The 20,857-nt window shown below is 40.4% G+C and overlaps 1 protein-coding gene across 1 annotated transcript in view; it reads left to right on the forward strand.

Annotated features, from left to right (window-relative positions):
- Positions 1–20,209, forward strand: part of GREB1 (growth regulation by estrogen in breast cancer 1) — a 57,351-nt gene extending 37,142 nt beyond the window's left edge. The window contains exons 21-31 of the mRNA XM_010157111.1: positions 4,057–4,159; positions 5,829–5,987; positions 7,155–7,297; positions 8,065–8,226; positions 10,236–10,440; positions 11,239–11,413; positions 12,511–12,729; positions 14,965–15,100; positions 15,978–16,178; positions 17,777–17,915; positions 19,928–20,209. Coding sequence (XP_010155413.1) covers positions 4,057–4,159; positions 5,829–5,987; positions 7,155–7,297; positions 8,065–8,226; positions 10,236–10,440; positions 11,239–11,413; positions 12,511–12,729; positions 14,965–15,100; positions 15,978–16,178; positions 17,777–17,915; positions 19,928–20,091 — 1,806 coding nt within the window. The 3' untranslated portion in view covers positions 20,092–20,209. The remainder of the gene's footprint in view (positions 1–4,056; positions 4,160–5,828; positions 5,988–7,154; positions 7,298–8,064; positions 8,227–10,235; positions 10,441–11,238; positions 11,414–12,510; positions 12,730–14,964; positions 15,101–15,977; positions 16,179–17,776; positions 17,916–19,927) is intronic.
- Positions 20,210–20,857: the final 648 nt, after the last annotated feature.

Here is a 20,857-nt window from a genome sequence, read left to right on the forward strand (position 1 = left end):
TCTGTGGACCATGTGCACGTTTGCTGTGAATCGTCATTGGCTTGCAGACCACAGTTTGCAAACTACTGCTGTGGTATGTGAAGAACTATCTCACCTGGAAATGAATATGTAAAAGCCTTATGGAATTACTTCCCTTTTTGCCATATTTCTCCAAATGTGAAGACTGATATCAGATGGTACTTTATAGCAACATGTCAAAATAATAAAATACTTCTACTGGTCCTGGTGTGCAGTGTCTGGAACAAGTTAAAAAGAGGGAACTCATTACTGTTAGACCTGCTGGAACAGCACTTTTGGATGCCACTTCCTTGAATAAGTGTGGAGGCACACATGTAATTTCTCTGACTGGAGTATTTCCCTCTCAGATTATTAGACAGACAGTTTGTTTTCAGCTTATGCTTGGTATCTGTGGCAAGAACAGTTCAGTGGTCAAAATCTTCGGAGAGCTTTCCACTCCTCTTAGGAGTAGTGTATGTCTGTGACACAAAAATTAGGCCTTCATACCTTTTGAATTTTCTGCAGGAGCAATTTGAATTCATATTCCTTCCTCTTGCTCAGACACAGCTACACTTCCCATGAATGAAGAGCTGCAGGGTAAACTTACTCTTACTTTTGCACTAAGGATGAAAGTAGAAACCAAAATACTAAGTCTTTGCAGGCCCCAAATTCCTTAGTTATCATAATTTTTCACAGGTTTGAGATTTTTACTTCTGAGCCTTCTGGGATTTTCCTCTTCCCAGCCTGATTCATCAGACATCCCCTTCCAAATTCAGGTAGTTAGAAATAAATTAGAGTAACAATTCCATTATTTGGGAATATTGGCCCCCAAGTACCTTACCTGCTCAGGCACTGCCAGATATTTGAGGAACCTCTTTCTGGGAAATAGGGCTGTCTGTAGTAGCAGCACCCCTCATGTACCCTTTGTTTCGGGAATCGTAAAAATGCAGCCCAGTTCCAGGTTCCTTCATTGTTTTAATCTGTTTGCAGCTTTTGCGTGTAGGGCGAAGACAGGGTATGGAGAATAACACCTTGCTCAGAGTACTTTCTTACCAGTCGTTGCCGTTGTTAATATATTATATCATGCTTAGACCCAGAGTTACTAATTAGGATTGACACGGCGTTGTACTAGGCTTCTCTGAAGACGTGCAAAGCTACAGCCCAATCATATAACCAGTTTAAAATTTCTTTGCAAAGCTTATATGTTGTTGCAGTTGGGAGATGGAAGATGGGCAAATATGGGGCTTTGTGCTTCAAAGTTGTACATATCCTGCTTACAGGATCTCTTTACAGCTACCCATGATGCCCAAACTGTTGCAAAGAGGGGTGGTGTCAGGTGGTGAAAGGTCTCTTTGGAGTGATGTGGAAGCGGTTTATTGACAGCTTTTCAGTGTTTCCAAACAAAGACACTCTGTGCAGTTCCATCTTGCCTGGAGATGGTACATGTAGAAAACAATGCAATGAACTCTGAAGGTGCATTTACCTGTCTGGGCATGCTGCAAATTCAGTTGTTCATGGTTCTTCCCTTCTGGAGCAAATGTTGATCGTAAATGAAAAGTCATTATTTTCTTTTTTTGTTTTTGAAAACCTTCTCAAAATGACCTGGAGAAGGTATTTTGTGTTTCACCAGTTCATTTCTTCAGCAGCAAATGCAGACAACTGAGCAAGTGAATGGAGTTCTGCTGTGCATATTGCTGGGCGCTCAGCCTGATCTCTCTCCTGTCAGAGAAACATCCCTAAAACATGGAGAGATTCCTGCATGTTCCCACCAGCATTTTACATACAGTGTTGCTAATATCTAACAGTTCATAAAGCTCACAGTACTGTATTGGTCACTTTTTATGTGACAGATAAGTTCACATCAGGGGAAGATACAATGCACAGAATATCACAAGTATCAGTTTGGTGGTTAGGGACTGGCATTTGTAGTCCTGTGGTTTCCAACATTTTTGACTCCTGATGCTACAGCTTTGTGTATACCTGAGTCAATTAACTGATACCTTTTGTCTAAATACCACGTAGTAGTAGCCTAGTCGCTCCCAGATACATTGTTGAATACCATTGGTGGAGACTGGTTCCTCAGGGAACAAAAAATACATGATTTTACATGTATATAATACAAGTTTTAAGTGGTTACCAGAACAGAAGAGTAAGGCTTTCAGCCTGCTGTTCTGTTGACAATTCTATGTATATACTTCAAACTGATTAGGATTTAATTTTTCACGTAGATACCTGATATCAAGGGAACAGGTCGTATACTTCTGACAATTGATCTCTTATTTGTTTGAAATCAGGGAACTGTTAAATCTGTCAGGTCACCCTGTGTTTAACAAAATGATGATCAGAGGCACTTTAAAATAATATGTTCATAAAGGCATATAAAAGTAATCTCAGACCTGAGAGAAAACATTGAATATGTTCTTCTAGAACAAAGTACTGTTAGGTTTGCCTCAGATGTGGGAAGATAGGTTGGTTTTGTTTAGCTGTCAAATAAATAGCCATTTCAGCCAAGTTTAGAACCTTGTTCCAGGGTCAGTAGAAAGATTCTCAGTAGTCTCAATGGATTTTACATAAAAACCCAGGCTGGGAGTTAGAAATATCTGGCCTGTGGACTGACTGTTGTCTATGCTATCATTTCCTTTACTCAAAGTCTCTTTTTTTCTATGTTACTTCTGGATAACCGAGTTGTGTGCTAACACACGGTCTACCATGTTGTACCTAGAAGGCTTATTTGACCCTGAACAAGAGTTAACGGTACCCTTTCCCACCCTTGGCAAGCAACTGTTTAAAATGCAGCCTGATTTATTAAGAGCAACACATACTGAAATTTGACCAAAACAAATGTTTGCCTACTCTTGCTTCTGCTTCAAAGCCTGTTTTTCTCAAATGTTGAGAGAAAATGAAAATTTCAACTGACATACATGGAAAATAGTAAATTCAATACTATATTTAGTAATTCAACACCTGACATGTACTAGCAGTAATGGCAGGGAAGCTCGGTTTTGAATTCAGGAGTAAGATAGACTCAGTCCAAACTCTGGTACCACTTTGTGAGATCAGATAGTTGCAGCAGAATGTGTCATAACTGATCTACATCAAGCTCCCAACTGCAGGTGTGATGTTAGTCTTAAGTTGTCAACTGGACGTTGGTGCCACTCTGAGGCATGTTCATTCTCCCGTGAGGATGACATGAGGTTTTAGGTCTCTTTTGTCATTGGAACCTCTTGTGTACTTCTCCCTGTTCAAGTGTAATGGCTTGTAATGCTGTCTGCTTAAATATGGCACTATTTACTTGGTGTTATCATCAGCAACTTTATGTGGAAGACACAGAAAAATCCGTTGAGTAAATCATTGCCTTGGCTTACACCTTTCAGCTGAAAAAGCTGTGAAAGGGCAGCAATAGAATTTGGCATAACGAAGAGACAGTGTATATAGTGCGTTGGTGGGGTAAAAAAGAAAGGGGAAAGTTATAATCTTAAGATAATTTTAAAATGGACTTTTAAAAGGTAATTTTAAAACAGTGGGAGGGAAATAATGTATTTTCAGCACAAGAGGTGGAACAACACATTGTTACATATGCCATGCCCTGCAGGGGTGGAAGTGGCCTGCCCAAGTTCTATAGATGCATGCATGCCACTTTGTTCTTCAGATAATCACTGTGCTTCAATAGCAGTGTCCTGGTAAATGATGCAAATACGAAAGGGTTGAGGTAATTCTTCAGTTATCCTGTAGTCTAAGGAGTTCTTTTGCAACATTTTTTGAGCGTGTATGGATTTTTCAAGGTTCACTGCCTGTGTAGAAACATCAGGAGAGGGAGGTCTCATCGGTGGTTCTGTAATTAGACCTGTGATATAAAATCCATTTTCTGAACTAGCTTCCAGCAAAACTGTTGAGCATTTAAGCATTTCATTTATGCCAAGGAAATGCAAATACAGGGATATGCAAATGCTGGGTATTAATATTTGGTTTCACTGCAGCTGCAATTTCCAGATATGTGGAAAAGTGACATGTTGAAAAATGAAAGTTTAATTTTGTCTTTTCTAATTTATATGTTTACAGATAGGGAAAACTGGGGCCTATCTGCAGTTCCTCAGTATTTTGTCCCGAATGCTGATCAGACTGACAGAAGTGGATGTTTATGATGAGGAAGAAATCAACAATAGTAAGTTCTTGATATAAAAACATTTGCTTCTGGAGACTGTAGAAAATTATGTTAAACTGAAAAGTAGTTGTCTGTATATTCTATGCCATTCATCTTTGCAATTAATTTACATCGTTGAAATATTTTAAGAAAATTTTTGTGATCTTCAGCTGATATGAGGAATATTATATTATTTTACTCATCATTTAGAGTTTAGCTGCCTTCTCAGTAAGAAAACCACATACCTCTGTTTCTCTTGGGAAGTAATCAGCAGCATTTAGGTATATTAAATGATATCCAGCCATTGGGTTTGAGTTTAGAATTGGAATGAACTTTTGCGTTTAAGTATATAAAAAGAATCAGTGAAATTCTGGCAGATTTGTACCATGAGGAGCAATGTCATATTTTCTGAGTACATGAGACTACATGAGGGAGGAAATCAGTTCCTGCTCTCTGAGAGTTAATTATAGTCCAAACTTCCTTTATTTATAGTATATTACTGCCCTGTGTTTCCAGATGTATTTCTGTACTTAAGGGCTGTATTACACAGAAAAATATGGGTCATATTTTATGGGTTAAGTGTAATTCTGCACCAGGAGCATGCCCACAGTCAGCTGTGGAGTCTCGGGTAGGTGCTACTGCCTGCTGGCTGCCTCCCTCAGACCCTGGCTGGGAGCTGTTCAGTCACTTTTCTGTCGGACCCAGCTCCTGTCTGAGGGCTTTTTGGACAGCACCCAGGAGTCTTCCTGCTTGAGAAACAGGCAGCTACCCCCCAAGGTTTATGGCAAAACTGGTGGAAAAGGTGACCAGTCTGCTAGGGGAGAGGTTTGTGAAAGTAATTCTTTATATTTTAGACAGGATTTTAGAGGTAACTCACAGCTGTGGCATGAAGATAATTTCACTGTCTGACAAATTCCACCTGAGTTTCGTATTTATTTTGGGTGCCAAAAGACAGGGTGTCTCACCTGCTGTAAATAATCCTTTAGCCTGTACTCACAGACATGGAGTTATGGCTCTTTACAACAGCTGCCAGCTGACCTCAAACTCTTTGCTACTGTCCATTTTATTCTTGTCAGACCTTTCATCCTCTTGAAAAGGTAGAAGAGTATTTTGTAAGGACTTGTGTACATCTGGGTTTTTATGTCAGTTAACCTGTTTCAGAAAAAGGCATGATTTCTTTGCACATTATACCAGTACCATTTACTGTTTCCCTCTTACCCTAGGGTGAATTATCTTTGATTGCTCCAGTCTTACCACTAAAAGGGGCATTTTCCTTTAACTCTGCACTGTACTTAATACTGCAATTTCTAAAGTTTTAAAAGGCCTTCTATTCCTCAGTGAGAATAATGTATCTTTCCTTAACTGAGTTCATAAACGTGGCAGTCAGTGGAAAGACTCCAAATGCCTGGATGCAGGTAGATCATCCTTGCCAGATGCCTGACATTCTTTTCATCATCATCCCACCACTGCTCCAGTAAATTGGTAACAAAGGTGTAAAAGCCAGAACTGCATTGAGGTATGAGGTACATTTGTTCAAAGGTGCAGGTCTTGATGCATAATAATATTGCTTCCTCAGAATGATTAAAAAAAAAATGCAGGAATAATAGGCATAACAAACCCATCTATAGCAATATAAAGTGCTTAATTTTTTTTTAATTACATGAATTCTTATTTTTCAATAATATCATAGACATAAAAGAAGAATCTGATCAATACTGCCATCAGCCGGGAGATATGTGGCCAGATTTGGAGACATTTAAGAAGGTGCCCTTTGACTACACTATCCATGACCCGAAATATGAAGATGCAAGTCTGATTTGTTCAAAGCTTCAGACTATAAACAGTGAAGGTTAGAATTTGAAAAATCCAGATTGGTACACAGATATGTATTTATTTGTTTTTAATGTCAGAATCCTGTTAAACTTTTAAGTAGAGTGAAAATATCAGAATTGCACTTGACTGAGTAATAACGATAAAAGATTTGAAGATTACCAGATGGAGCATCAGAGTATGAGCCTTATAAATGTTTATGGAATATTACAAAGGTAGTCTTTCATTAAACAAGCTTCGATTCCACAATAAACTCATGCATTTGAGTGATTTTATGTAGTAGCATTGTCCTACTCTGTAGCAAAGGAGTGACTTAACCGGGTAAAGTTATTTATGTACTTAAAAGTGTTTGGGTTTAGGTGCATATGTCCAGATCTAGATTCCCGGAGTATTGAAGTGTGAATTAGTCTCTGAATTAGCCATTAGGACGTACACAAGCCAATGGGACTGGGTAGGATGTATCCAAGCATGCTCAGGGAGCTGGCCAACATCATGGTGATGCCAGGGTATTTCCAGGATAAAAGTGGACAAACCATGGAGCAGGTTCCCCAGAGAGACTGTGGGAACTCCACTCAGTGATTTTCAAAACTTGATAAGACAAAAGAACCTTAACAACCTGATCTTATGCTGAAAATCTGAGTGAAAGATTTGGCCAGATGACATACCACAAGTCCTTTTCGGCAGAAATTACATCTCATCTTCCTTTTGTCTCCCACAGCAGAGACCCTTATTTTAAATGTGGGTATTCACTAAAGAGCAACATCACTAAATTTGCCAAGTTCATTTCACATAATCTACAATGATGTACATCACAGAATGGCAAATGTCTGTCATAAGACTCTTTTGTACTCTTTATTACTGTTGCAAGCATGCAACCAGTAGTATTCAACCAACTCAACAGCAACAATAATGATATTAATAATCTGTCTTTGCTAACACCTCAGCCTATGTGAAATCTGTACAGAATTATCGTCATAATGAATTTGCAGATACTTCATTTTAGTCCCCTTTTCTGTACGTAACTTTTTATAAAACGTTTTATGCTCAGAATGAATTCCTCGTTTGTACTACATTTATTTAATCCTGCCATTCTTCCTAGAAGGCACCTGCAGTGACAGAAACATCTTGTCAGAAGGGAATACATTCTGGCCTTGAATGTATGTTGTATTTGTTTCTTTTTTAATAGATAAATCAGTGAGCAGGAGGCAGGAGGATACGTATACACGCCGTCAAACAACTAGGATGAGATTGTCCAAGTATGCAGCATATAACACCTACCATCACTGTGAACAGTGTCATCAGTATATGGGTTTCAATCCCAGGTACCAGGTAAACATTTCCAGATAGTACTTTGCAGATTAGCAACTGGAGCAGACACAACCCAAACACAGTTTTGTGTACACTCACTGTATTTGAATTGGCTTAGAAGTTGTATGTATGTATTAAACCGAGCTGATTTACAGATTTTGTTATTTCTTGAGGTTTGCCTGCCTTGACCAGACTGCAGGTTTGGGGACATCAGAGAACTGATCCTTGCCTCATTTACAGTAGCTTATTCAGTGCTGTAATCTGCATTCTTCATGTATACTACCAGATAAAACTACTTTCCCAGTAAAGTTTTCCCACTGGGACTTGCTTACATTTTCACCTGAGTAGCTGTAAAAGGTGCTACTTCCGATACAGGAGTAGTCCAGCATAGAGTAGTCTGTATGTGGCGTACGGACTGTTACTACTCAGAGTAACCCTCCAATTTCTGGCCTGTTTGAATGTCAGGAAGAAGGTATAACAATGCAAATACCGTTTTTAATGTGTCAGTATTCCTGAAAGCTGGGAGTGGCCTGGAAGTATCAGTCTCATCTGCAAGACAAAACTGAAACCATGGTTTATATTCAATATAAAATAATTTATATTATTTTTAGTGCATGCTCTAGCATAGGGGGCATTTCTTAGCACCTCGTGAATCAAGAGGTAAAATCTAATGCAGTACAGTAAGTGACTGTAGCCTGTTTGTAATGTTACAATGTGTCTTAACTACACTGAGACTTTGTAGTTGACTCTAACCACTGGAATTACCTGGTTTTTTTTCCCATCCTCAGCTTTATGAGTCCACTCTGCATGCATTTGCCTTTTCCTATTCTATGCTGGGAGAAGAGATCCAACTGCATTTTATCATTCCAAAGTCAAAAGAGCACCATTTTGTCTTTAGCCAACCAGGAAGACAATTGGAAAGCATGAGGCTACCACTAGTCACAGACAAGGTAGGTGAATAATTGTATTTAGAGAGAGGGACACCACCAGTTTTAAAATCTGTCGAATTAGGATTCTCTACACTTCTGGTCCAGCTCTCAAGAGACATGAAGATGTCCTGATACTGAGCTTGTATTTAAGAAAGGACGGCATGAAGCGAAAGTGTGAAGCCACCAATAAGCTGTTTCTTTTGCTCATTATCAAGGTTGATTCTTTGGTATAAATGCTCTTATCTAAAGCAAAAGGTCTTAGGTTATGGGTTTAAGATGTAAAAGTGAGAATGGTTTCATCAATGAGCCTCAGAGACACAGTTTGTTTATCACAGAATTTACTAAGATGAAGATTTTTTTTTTACTGTAGAGGAAAGCAAAGGATTATTCTGTTTTATTCTTCATAAATGCTCAGTTGCTGTCCTATAAAAATGAGGGTCTCAAAAAACACTTGTCATGGCTTCAAGACTGTCCAGAGAGTCACATCATGCTTGTATAAAACACTTTGTAAGGTCAATCATCTGACAGGCTATGCAAACCTTGATGTTGCCCTTTAGAGTGACTCCTAATATCCATGTCAAAGATGTAGCTCTGCGTTGTTCAGGACACTGCTTGAAGTACTGAAGCAATTTGTGGAATGGTAGTAAGCGGTAGCACTTCTGGAGGAAATAAAATGCTTCCAATAAACAATAATCAATCAATACCACCCTCCAGTTTGGGCTTTATTTCCAGTTCAAGTTTGAAATGGCAGAACCCAGGCAGCAACGGTGAGGGTGAGGCCTCTTGCTTTTCCTCACCCAGTAAACCTGTGCTTGGCTGGGCAGTCAGAACTGTGCACTGGGTCCTTGGGGATTCTTTTCCTGCTGCTGACCTGCTTTGAGGCTTTGCCAAAACCATTTATTCTTCCCTTTCTTATTTTTTTTCTTCACTTGCTCCAATATGGTGCCTGCAATCTTGCTGCAAGCTTGAAAGGTGCTGTGGGATATAAACCTAGAGTATTAAACTATTCTAAAATATTTGTCTTGATCCACTTTAAATTTCCTTCTGTGAATTCCACTGGCATCAAATCCACCATTTTGTGCTTTGGCAGTTTTAAATCTGGACTGTTTAATTGTGAGTACTTTGGGGAGTCTCTATGAAGAGGCACACTTTAATTCTCAGTCCTTAATGACCTGGCTAAAATCAGTTGTCCAGACTGGAACAGGCCTGGATGTCTGTGGAAACAGAGTTTTCAGAAGCTGTACTATCAAACTTGGAGGCACCTAGTGGGTTTCAATACACTCAAGATTGGCTTATAGACCGTCAGAAGAGTTGTACTGCAGTTTTGGAGTGAGATATTTCCTACTATCTTATGCCATATGGACCTAAATCCTTTTCCAGATCTAGCCTCAAGGTCCTTGTGCACTTGGCAGGTCAAGGTTAGCAGTCCTATCCAGTCAACCGCACTCTCACCAGTTGAATAAACTACGTTTCTTTTTCCCAACCCTTACAGGGGTTGCTTATTTTCCTCTTAAGCTGGTTTAAAATGTAGCAGTTTTTCCAGTGTCAGGGCATTCGATTTATTCTCCTGAAGGTCTGGTTCTTTGTTTAGACATCATAGAATCAAAGAATCACAGAATGGTTTGGGTTGGAAGGGACCTTAAAGATCATCCAGTTCCACCCCCCCTGCCATGGGCAGGGCCACCTTCCACTAGACCAGGTTGCTCAAAGCCTCAGCCAGCCTGGCCTTGAACACTTCCAGGGATGGGGCATCCACAGCTTCTCTGGGCAAGCTGTTCCAGTGCTTCACCACCCTCTCCATGAAGACCTTCTTCCTGATATCTGATCTAAACCTCCCCACTTTCAATTTAAACCTGTTACCCCTTGTCCTGTCACTACAGGCCCTTGTAAAAAGTCCCCCCCAGCTTCCTTGTAGCCCCTTCAGGTACTGGAAGGCTGCAATAAGTTCTCCCCAGAGCCTCCTCTTCTCCAGGCTGAACAAGCCCATCCTCCAGCTTAATACAGAAACTCACACTTCTTTTTATTTACAGAGTGAAGATTACATAAAAAGCCCAACTTTTACTCCCACCACTGGTCGTCATGAACATGGACTTTTCAATTTATATCATGCAATGGATGGAGCCAGTCATTTGCATGTTTTAGTTGTCAAGGAATATGAAATGGCCATATATAAGAAGTATTGGCCCAACCACATCATGCTGGTTCTTCCGAGCATTTTCAACAGTGCAGGAGTAGGTAAGTACAACAGAAGTTCTAACAAACACCTAACTTGGGCCCTTTCACTTTACTCATCAGTGACAGGTAGATGTGCACCATGTAGCTACCCCAACTGATCTGCTGAGCTGGATTCTCTTTGAAGACCATGTGACACTGTCAAAGATGCAATTCACTTAATCCAGGTCACTGAAACCAGCCAGATGAATTGCAGCCTAGAAATGTTTACTTTCCTCTGTTGATTTTAAAGGGAGCTGAGGGTGTTAACTCAGGTGGAGTTACCTATTCCTGTTTCCTCATGGAAATACGTTGTGTACTATTTGCATAGGCAGTGATGCACTGATTAAGTGCATCTCTTAGGTAGGTTCTGCTAATACAGAATCTGTGAAATATTCAGCACCTTGCTTTTATTGCTGAAACAACTTACAGACAGCAGTAGTGACAAACATTCAGTGTAGATCGTCAGGGGAAATTGTACCCATGTTATTCAGCTGGTCAATCAGCACCTCCAGATGTTTGCACGAAGAGATGCTAGTGGAGCCAAATAGCTCTCAGGTTAAAAGAATCAGTCACTGAACACTTAAAGCACTAGCAGATCTTTGCCACAGAGGTCAGGCTTCATTTTGTGTGCTTCCCAGTTGTGTCCTGTAAGTCGCTTGGTAAGTGACAAAATAAGTTGGCTCTTGGGGGTGTTAGTGAGTTAAAATCTTTACAGTGATTCATACCCTGGTTTGCAGAAATATTAATTTCAAAAGGCTTCCAAGTGAAAAGCAATTTCTGCCCCTACTTTTAGTCTGACGGTTATGTCCTTGGTTTCAGGTGCTGCCCACTTCCTGATAAAAGAGTTGTCTTATCATAACTTGGAGCTTGAACGAAATCGGCAGGAGGAGCTGGGGATAAAACCCCAGGATATTTGGCCTTTCATTGTCATTTCAGATGACTCCTGTGTTATGTGGAATGCAGTAGAAGTCGATTGTTCAGGAGACAGGAAAAGGTAAGTCAAGTCATATGCTCTTTCAGCTGATCTCTTTTTACCTTTCAATGCATTTCAATTTTGAAATTACCTTTGATATAGTACAACTTTCACCCTGTACTAGCAGAGAATAATATTTGCCTAACGAAGGATATATTTTTCCTAGATATCTGCATTTGCATAGCATGTGGTTTAGTGCCTGTTTCTCATTCCTGTCCCCTGAGGTGCCCTGCAGCCTTTGCTCTATAGCTTGACTCCAGTTCAAGCTAGAGTTACTTGGACTGCAGGTCTCACAGTCCGTAAACAATCTCTGCTACACTAGGCAAGCATGGGCATCCACATGCACTGTTTCACAGGATTTTTTCTAAGGAAGCTAAAAGACATTTCTGTGCAAACTGTGCAACTGATTTCATAGAATCATATCATAGAATAGTTTGGGTTGGAAGGGACCTTAAAGATCATCTGGTTCCAACCCCCATGGTTGTCCCCATGGGCAGGGACACCTTCCACTAGACCAGGTTGCTCAAAGCCTCATCCAGCCTGGCCTTGAACACTTCCAGGGATGGGGCATCCACAGCTTCTCTGGGCAACCTGTTCCAGTGCCTCACCCCCCTCTCCATAAAGAATTTCTCTGGCTCTTTTGTCAGTCCCAGTCTGTATGGCTCCTTTATCAGATCCCAAATCCCCAAAGAAGTATTTTTGTTCTCATTACTTTAGAACATTGTTTATACTAGATATTTATATCTGTTCCCAGAATGTGCTATTCAGAATTTTCAGCAAACCTTCAAAGAGAACTAAACTCAGTGAAAACTGAGATTTGTGGACTCTAGGGGTGGGCTAGGAGGATCTTATAATTTGCACTTAAGTTATAGCACAAAGTCAGCAACCCAGATGAAGTCATCAGATCCAGATGAAGTTTCAGATCTGTCATACCAGTCCCCACCACATAAGCACTAGTTAATTTTAAGTTTTGATTAGAGTGAGAGACAAGAAGTTAAAGTAAGACAACACTGAGTTTATCTACCTGATGCTCGTAACTACTCTTGACTGTTCAGAACAGCTGAATGATATTTTGAATATTGCCTATATACTTTAACATATTTTCGTAATTATTGTAGAGACTATACGTGGACTGAAAGGAATGTGTCCTTGAAGCAAATTCTGCAACACATTGAAGGAACTCCCAATGTTACTCACTATGCCTTAATCGGGATGAGGAAATGGTCCAGTAAAACCAACAGTGCGGAGATTAAGGAACCATTCTCCTTCTGCCACGTGCATGATTTCATTATGCTGAATGTTGATCTGACACAGAACGTGCAGTACAATCAGAACAGGTAAGTGAATCTGTAGCATCTTCCAATAGAGATAATGAACCACATACAGGAAGTTTTACAAGAGCTCTGTTGTTTTTTGGGGAAGGTTTTTAATGGGATGCAGACAGATCTTGTTTTCTTGATGATGCTTCAAATACTTCCCAAATTGGCAGCAGTTGGAAAAAGACATTGATTTCCATCATTCCAAATAAACCAGAAAACTCGCTCAGCAGTGTGCCCTGCAGTATTAATCCCCCAGCTGGCTAGTCCAGCCTTTTGGAAAACACTGTACTCCCCCCGCGCCCGCTCACCTCCACTTCCTTCCAAAGGAAACGGGTGTATGGGTGGATGGTGCGTAACCGAGTCTTGCTCTGACATGGAACTGAGATGTAGCTGGGCTTGTTACCCTGAGTAGCACCACACTTGGGCATGCTGCATGTGTGCTCATCAGGACAACCAGAAGAAAGGAATAAAAGAACCTTGTTAACATCGGTGGCTGTTTGTCACATTCATCTGCCTGAGAAATCCCACTTTTTCCTTTATTGTGCTACATATGATATATCATATTATAATATTGCCATGCACAGTATGACCACAGTTACCAGAACTGTATTCACTATGTGAAATAAGCTGTAGTTTTGGCCCCATTTCTGAGAGACAAACATTTATTACAGCAGAATGGAGTAGATATCACTACAGGTGGGATTCGCTTGCCTTTAGGGCAGTCTTCAGGCACCTCAGAATATGCAAGGTATCCATATGGGGCTGACAGGTATGACACGAAATCTGTGTTTTTTGGTAAGCTAGATGGGATACCCCAGGTAATCTGAAATGACTTGCCTTAGATAACTGAACATCAGTTGCTGAGCTTCTCAGAACTCTTCTATCTCAAGAAGGTGTCTTTTGAAGTCCAAGTTTACTTATAGCTGCAGGGAAGCACTTCTGCTTTCATTATTCTGTGGACAAAATGATGACCTAAATTTCTGTCTGCACCAGCCTGACACTTTAAAAGAGCATTTTAAACTTGCTGTGTGCATCCCCCAGTACGGAACTGTGCTCCCAGCCTGTCTAACTGTGTCACTTTACGAAGCATTATGAAAGGCTAATGAAGAGAATGACAATAAAGCAAAATGATACAAGTACAGGCAGCAGTGTTAAAATGTCAGGGATGCCAGACCACACCACCTATTTCCTGCTTGTGTCTTTAAACCATGTGTGGGTCACCATAATCCTCTGTGGGTGCTGTTCAGCCTGAAGTATTGTGTGATGTTCCCAGCCTGGGCTGGCAAGGAAAAAGGTACGTTTCACGACACAGAGACACTGACAGTCAGGGATACCAAACATCCACGTAATTATTTCTAAGATCAAAGACAAGATTAAAAAAACCTATAACTAAATGCCATGTTTCTCACTGATGTTGTCTGTTGTAGTAATTGCTCAGCTCTTTTAAATCCAAGCCCTGGATGTTAATCCAGCAGTTCTGCAAATTATCCTGCTTGCTGTGTAATTATACATTCAAAACAAAGAACTGAGTTTGAATTTTCCAAAGGCCAGAGTATTTGAGTTTAGTCAGCTTTAGAAGTTTACTATTTATTCTGTTCCATCTTATTTTTAAAATGGGTCAGACTTAGCTCAGGGATGTTTGGCCTCATTCTGCTTAATTTATTTCTAAGTCTCAGCAGTTCTGTTGTGCTAAGAAAAGACTCCTTGTCTTTAAGTAGTTTTTGGCTCTAATGTAAAATGACATTATTTCTGTAGAGGATCGTTGAAAAATTTACTGAATATTTCTATTCTAAGGGAAAAGTGAGTAGTCAGAGACCTCTGTGCATTTGACAAATCAAAAATAGGGCCTCATCCATTTCCTTGGAAGTCAAACAAATGAATTTCTTTGACCTTATTTGGGTTATTAACATGTGTAACTATTTTCTATGACTGCATTATTGTAATAAAAGGCAAAAAAACCATTTTGACTCCCAGGTTTTTCCCCTGGCAATTTACTACCTTTCTCCTTCCATTTTCTGCTGTTTCTGGTCCTTTTGTGGGCTCCCTCCCTCATTGTGATCTTTTTGAAGTCACTCTACCCTACTTTAGTATTACAAAGCTGAAGCCCCTTTCCCTGACTGACAGGCGCTGATGGAGGGTCAGTTTGACACCTGTTTGTTTGACACCTGTCCTTTCTGTGGTGCTGAGTGTTTATACTTGTTAGTATGTGATGAGAAACATTCCTCTGAACTGCTGTGATTTAATTTTTTGCAGATTCACATGTGATGATGTTGACTTCAACTTGCGTGTCCACAGTGCTGGCCTCCTCATCTGTCGGTTCAATCACTTCAGTGTCATGAAAAAGCAAATAGCAGTAGGAGGACAACGGTCCTTCCACATTAAGTCTAAGGTGGGAACCAAGATCTCTGTTTCATTGTTACAAATCTGTTTTCTGGTTTTGTACCCCAATATCACAGTAAGCAGCCTTCCAGTACCTAAAGGAGCCTACGAGGAAGCTGGAGGGGGGCTTTTTACAAGGGCCTGTAGTGGCAGGATAAGGGGTGATGGTTTTAAACTGAAAAAGGGTAGATTTAAATTAGGTATCAGGAAGAAATTCTTCCCGGAGAGGGTGGTGAAGCACTGGAACAGGTTGCCCAGAGAAGCTGTGGATGCCGCATCCCTGGAAGTGTTCAAGGCCAGGCTGGATGAGGCTTTGAGCAACCTGGTCTAGTGGAAGGTGTCCCTGCCCATGGCAGGGGGGTTGGAACTGGATGGTCTTTAAGGTCCCTTCCAACCCTAACCATTCTGTGATTGTATGGTCCCTAGTTGCCAGTAATGTGGCATGTCTGCCACCTGGGGGTCATTTATTTATTTAGTTAGTTAGTTATGAAGTCCATAATATTCTTGGCATAAATGCATCTTTCCTTGTAATTTCCTTAATAATTTTACTTTAAAACTTTTAAAAACACCCGAAGTGTCTCTTTACGATCCAAGTAACCATTCAATATGAGTTTTTTATCTACAGATATTGAATTGCTCGTTTTCATGACTTCATATATAGGAGTACTTTGCGTTCAAAGAAGAAACCTCAAAGGCTCTATAACTAGAAATATATTCTGTGAAACTCTGAAAGTTTTTTGTTAGTAGATGTTTTTGGCTGAATGACATTGCTTCTTTTATGAGTCTTGGCTTTCTAGGATAGAGATATTTTGTACAAGCCAAAATTCAGGTAAATACAACTTGATCGATCAGGATTGACCTGTAACAAAAATATTTTTTCCTCGTAGGTATCTGACACACCAGTGTCAATCTCTCCTGCTCAGTACATTTGTGCTCCTGACAGCAAGCATACCTTCTTGGCAGCACCCGCTCAGTTGCTCCTTGAAAAATACCTCCAGTACCACAGCCATCGCTTCTTCCCTCTCTCACTGAAGAATTATAGCCATCCAGTGCTGTCTGTGGACTGTTACCTTAACTTAGGACCACAGGTACTAAACACAATACTCTTCAAGCAGCTCTAGAAATGTGTAGGCTATGTTTTGGATGAGTTTGTTGATGCATTCCTTAATAATAGTTACACAGCCTTTGAAGAATCAGGTGTAGATCCCCATAATGTTAAAATCAAATTCTTAGTCCCATAGAGATATTATTAGAGTCTTCAAATAAAGTACATGAAGAATAATACCAGAGTTGTCCTAAATGCTAGTACAGTCTGTGAATTATATTAGATTTTGAACTAACACAGAGCACATTTTTCTTTAAGAACTGTTTTCTCAGTCTGCTATAATCTGCCCCTTCCTACAGCAAATTTCTTCCACAAGAGTGGAAGCTAGCCCTTAGAAAGCACTTCAGAATACAAATGGTTTAGCTCACTTTTGACTGATAAGCTGAGGCAGAGAAGCAAATATCAAGGGAACAGTGAGAACAGGAGAAGCTGACATTAGATCTCAGGAGCTGTTGGCTCGCTGATGAGTTTGGATCTAAAGCCAAGGTCATACTTCAACTCAAATGTAGGTCAGATAGCAACATGATCCCTAGGTAGTGGTGTTCAGGGGAGAGAAACTGTTTTTATCTTTTCACCTGACTTGAATACTAAATTAAATTCAGTCTTGCTGGATTTACTGAACTTCTCTACCAAAACAGCTGTGTAACGATCTTCCCATATATGCTGCTCCCAGAGTGTTTTGAACTATATCTTTTAATTTCCCTTCTGGCTGAGCTCTTACAGGTCTATGTTCCCACCCTGTTTGGAAAAGCAAACGCTGTGGAAGGGCGCTGTACTGTTACTGTCTTTCATTGTGTCCTTTCAGCTCTAACCCATCCAGCACACGAAATGAGTTCAGTTTGGTTCTGGAATCATTACTTGAGCTGGAATATGATACCATAGGATTGAAGGAATATGGATAAGTACATTCCCTGCACCAGAGTCTCAGTTGCTGTGGGTCAACCATCCACCACTGATCCTGATTTATGCCAGATGAGGGTCTGCCCCAAATAAGTTGTACAACGGCGCTTTGGAAACAAAGCCTTGTGTGCGAGATTGCTTAATTTAAATTTATAGATCCTGAAAGAGAGCTATAAATATTCCCAGTTCCTAGTGGATTTGGGAAGTAACCATGAAAACAAACTGGATAAGAGGAAACCTCGTGCATTTATGTATATGTACAACTCCACTGACTTGAGTAATCCTATCATAATGTAAATATTAGGCAGTTCTAAAGGGTTCTTTTTGCATCCAACTGCACAGTTAGTGTATTTATTCATGAGTAGGTAAACTGCTGGGCAGGTCACAGCATTATGGTTGTGGGAGGTATTGTTACTGCACCTTTCAAACCCTATCATAGCTGAACCTTGTCATAATAGTAGAAATGAATAGTAATGACTAATGCATAGGTATGAATAGTGCTTTAATGTAGATTTTTAGTAAGCAGAGGGATGTTTGGGAAGGAAATACAAAGATCACAATATTGGAGATGGGAAGCAAGTCTGAATTTGAATCAGGTGCAAATACTGAAAGCTTGATATCAAGCCTTAGCTTTTTATAGAAGTTTGAAAAATGTTAATTTTTTTTCCCTTTTCCAATCAGATTGCAGTTTGCTACGTGAGTTCTCGGCCTCACTCTCTGAATATCAGTTCTTCTGGTTTGACATTCAGTGGTCTTCTCCTGTATCTCTGTGACTCCTTTGTTGTAGCTAGCTTTTTGAAGAAGTTTCATTTTCTTAAAGGTGAGCTGCAATGATTTTATTACAGGGAATTATATGACCCAGTCTCTGGGAACCTGGGGAAAAATGTATTTTATAAAATACACTTGCATATATGTGCATGTATTTGTATTTGACTCTATACGTCCCACCCATCTTTGATGCTTGATCATGGTGGCTTTATACTGGAGTAAACTGGTATATAACTGGTAGATTTCTGAGTGGGGAGGATGTTGGATCTATGTCATCATGCCTAGTGTGTATGCATAACTCCTTACTATATGTTTGGAAACTGAGTATCTAAGGTTTATGTATGAAGCATTTAGCTATTGTCCTCTTGCAGGTTTTCTAATTTTTGACTGAAAATGGATGATGGACAAGCTTCCATAAAAATCCATTTATCATCCTTGGAAATAGAAACTGGCTTGTTTAAAATGTATTCCTAATAACCAGTTTCTCCATGTAGTCCTGATGGTGGATAGCAGTGGGGACAAATAACTTCCAGCTGTATTGAGGGCAGTCACACTGCAATAAGCACTGGAACAGGTTGCCCAGAGAAGCTGTGGATGCCCCATCCCTGGAAGTGTTCAAGGCCAGGCTGGATGAGGCTTTGAGCAACCTGGTCTAGTGGAAGGTGTCCCTGCCCATGGCAGGGGGGTTGGAACTAGATGGTCTTTAAGGTCCCTTCCAACCCAAACCATTCTGTGATTCTATGATTCTGTGAAACTTCTTTCGAATTGTTCTGCTACCGCCTTAGGCATCTTGCGCTCTGGGGATTTGTTCACTCACACCAGTAACTGTCACTGGAGGAAGAACACTGTGGCATGTGCCTTCTTGAAACAGGCAGAGTTGTTATGAACTGCTGTGTTCTTTGTTCCAGTTAATGCAGTTTCCCGTAGGTGTCTGCAGCAAGGTGCAAATTGGGGTACACAGTGCTTTTCCCACGTGACTGAAGCCACGTGAGTGACTGTCTGTGCTTGTGCTGGAGCAGTGCCTGCTTTTTAATCAGCCTGTAGTTTCTCTCACAAGGCTATCAGCGTAACTGCAAATGAAAGTAGTGCTTTTGTACTGCATTTTTTGAGTCACCACAGACTCTCAGTCAAGTTCATTTTGCCTAAACCAGACAATTTTTATAGTGTGTAGCACAAAGTGTATGTGATTTCGGACTTCTCCGTCTCCCTTGGCAGTCTACTTGGTTTTCTAACTTGTCACATGAGCATTAAACGCCACATGGCTGTCTGTCTTGTTTCCTTTTATTAATGTTCTCAGGGTTGGGGTTTTTTTTGTCTTGGGTATTTCAACTTATCTCACCATCTCTCATTCAGATTATTGAATGCTGGCAAGGTAATTATTTCCTCTTAATTGAGCACTTTTCTCAGAAGCCAGGAAATCATGCCTGCAAGTTAAACGGGTATCAGCGTGCCAGTCAACACAGTTGATACTGTTTACGAAAACATGATATTTCTTACTTTGGCATTCTGGTACAGACCAGATTCTTCTTTGCCAACATGTTACTCTACCATTCCAAAAAGCACTGAAGTCTGTGATTACTTTTAAGGACATGTTTCGACCATTTCTGGTCAGAAAGCACAAAGACCTCAGTCAGCCGTCATGGTGATTGACTTGCAGTGTGTTTGGCTGGGTGAGGGTCTCACTCGACAAGGTGATGATCAGCAGGGCTAAAACAGTAATGGATGTCGGGCTTTATGTTGTCTTCTGCCAGGACCTGTCATCACCTTCTTACACCTGACCATTTTACCCATCCTTACCCTCAAGAGTAGGGAAGGCATGGTTAGTCCTGGTCACTAGATGAATATTAGATACCTGAAGTCACACAAGAAGATGCTGATAAACAGGGAGCTGAACATAGCTCTCCTCCGTCCTATGTGAGTGTCTTAGTTTTCTCCCAAGTCCAGGTGTAACTCTTGTTGTGACAGTGGTGGAGTTCTACATGCTGAAGTGGTGGTGGGAGCTGGGTGACCTGAGAACAAAGGGGGTGATACTCACCATGGGTTTCTTTTCAACTGTTTGCTTAGGTGCCACCCTGTGTGTGATCTGTCAAGATCGCAATTCTCTTCGCCAGACTGTTGTCCGGCTAGAGCTGGAAGATGAATGGCAGTTCCGACTGCGGGATGAATTCCAGACTGCCAACGCAAAAGAGGACAGACCGCTTTTTTTCCTGACTGGACGACATATTTAACTGAAAAGAGACACATTTCCTGAACGCTGCAAGAGACTAATTGCCACCATCTCATGAAATGACTTTTGAGAGGCTCTGCTTTCTGGACAGAAACAGGGCTTTTTCCCATTGTTTATTAGAATGAGATCTAATCAGACAATTTACGCTCATATTTCCAAACATTGAAATGACTTTTCTAATTTAATTGTCTAATGGAAGTCATTCCTTATTCCTGGAAGAGACGCAAAAACTTACTATTCTGCATGGCGGAAATAATTTTGGATCGGAAGGGAGGTCAATGAGTGCACTTCTTCTATGGCAAAAAAGACCACATGCAAGTTCATAAGCAAGGGGTTTAGAAGACTTTTTGTACATTCTAGAAATAGGAAATGTAAATTGAGGAGCAGATGATGTTTTACAATTCTTATTTATCTAACAGTTGGCACAAGGCAACAGGAGTTGTTAGACCTTTGTAGTATGCTGCTGTTGATTGATCCAGGTAGGCTTTTTATATGAAGATTTGTAAAGTGTATTTCTTTAATAGCGGGAACTCAGTTGGAGCCTTAATTTTTGGAACAGGTGCCATACTCTGGATAGTTTGTGATACAGAACTCTTGGGATAGAAGCATAATTATATGTCTGCTTTTATTACCATAAGGAAGAGTGTCAAGAAAGTAGATTTTAAAAGGAGTTCTGAACATTTAAACTTGCAACTGAAATTACCTTGAGTAACTGAAGAGGTCAGATAGTGAGACTGACCTGCAAGTGACTTATTACACCTAGAACA

The sequence above is a fragment of the Eurypyga helias genome, unplaced genomic scaffold, assembly GCF_000690775.1.
Source record: "Eurypyga helias isolate BGI_N326 unplaced genomic scaffold, ASM69077v1 scaffold13598, whole genome shotgun sequence".
Classification (NCBI taxonomy): Eukaryota; Metazoa; Chordata; class Aves; order Eurypygiformes; family Eurypygidae; genus Eurypyga; species Eurypyga helias.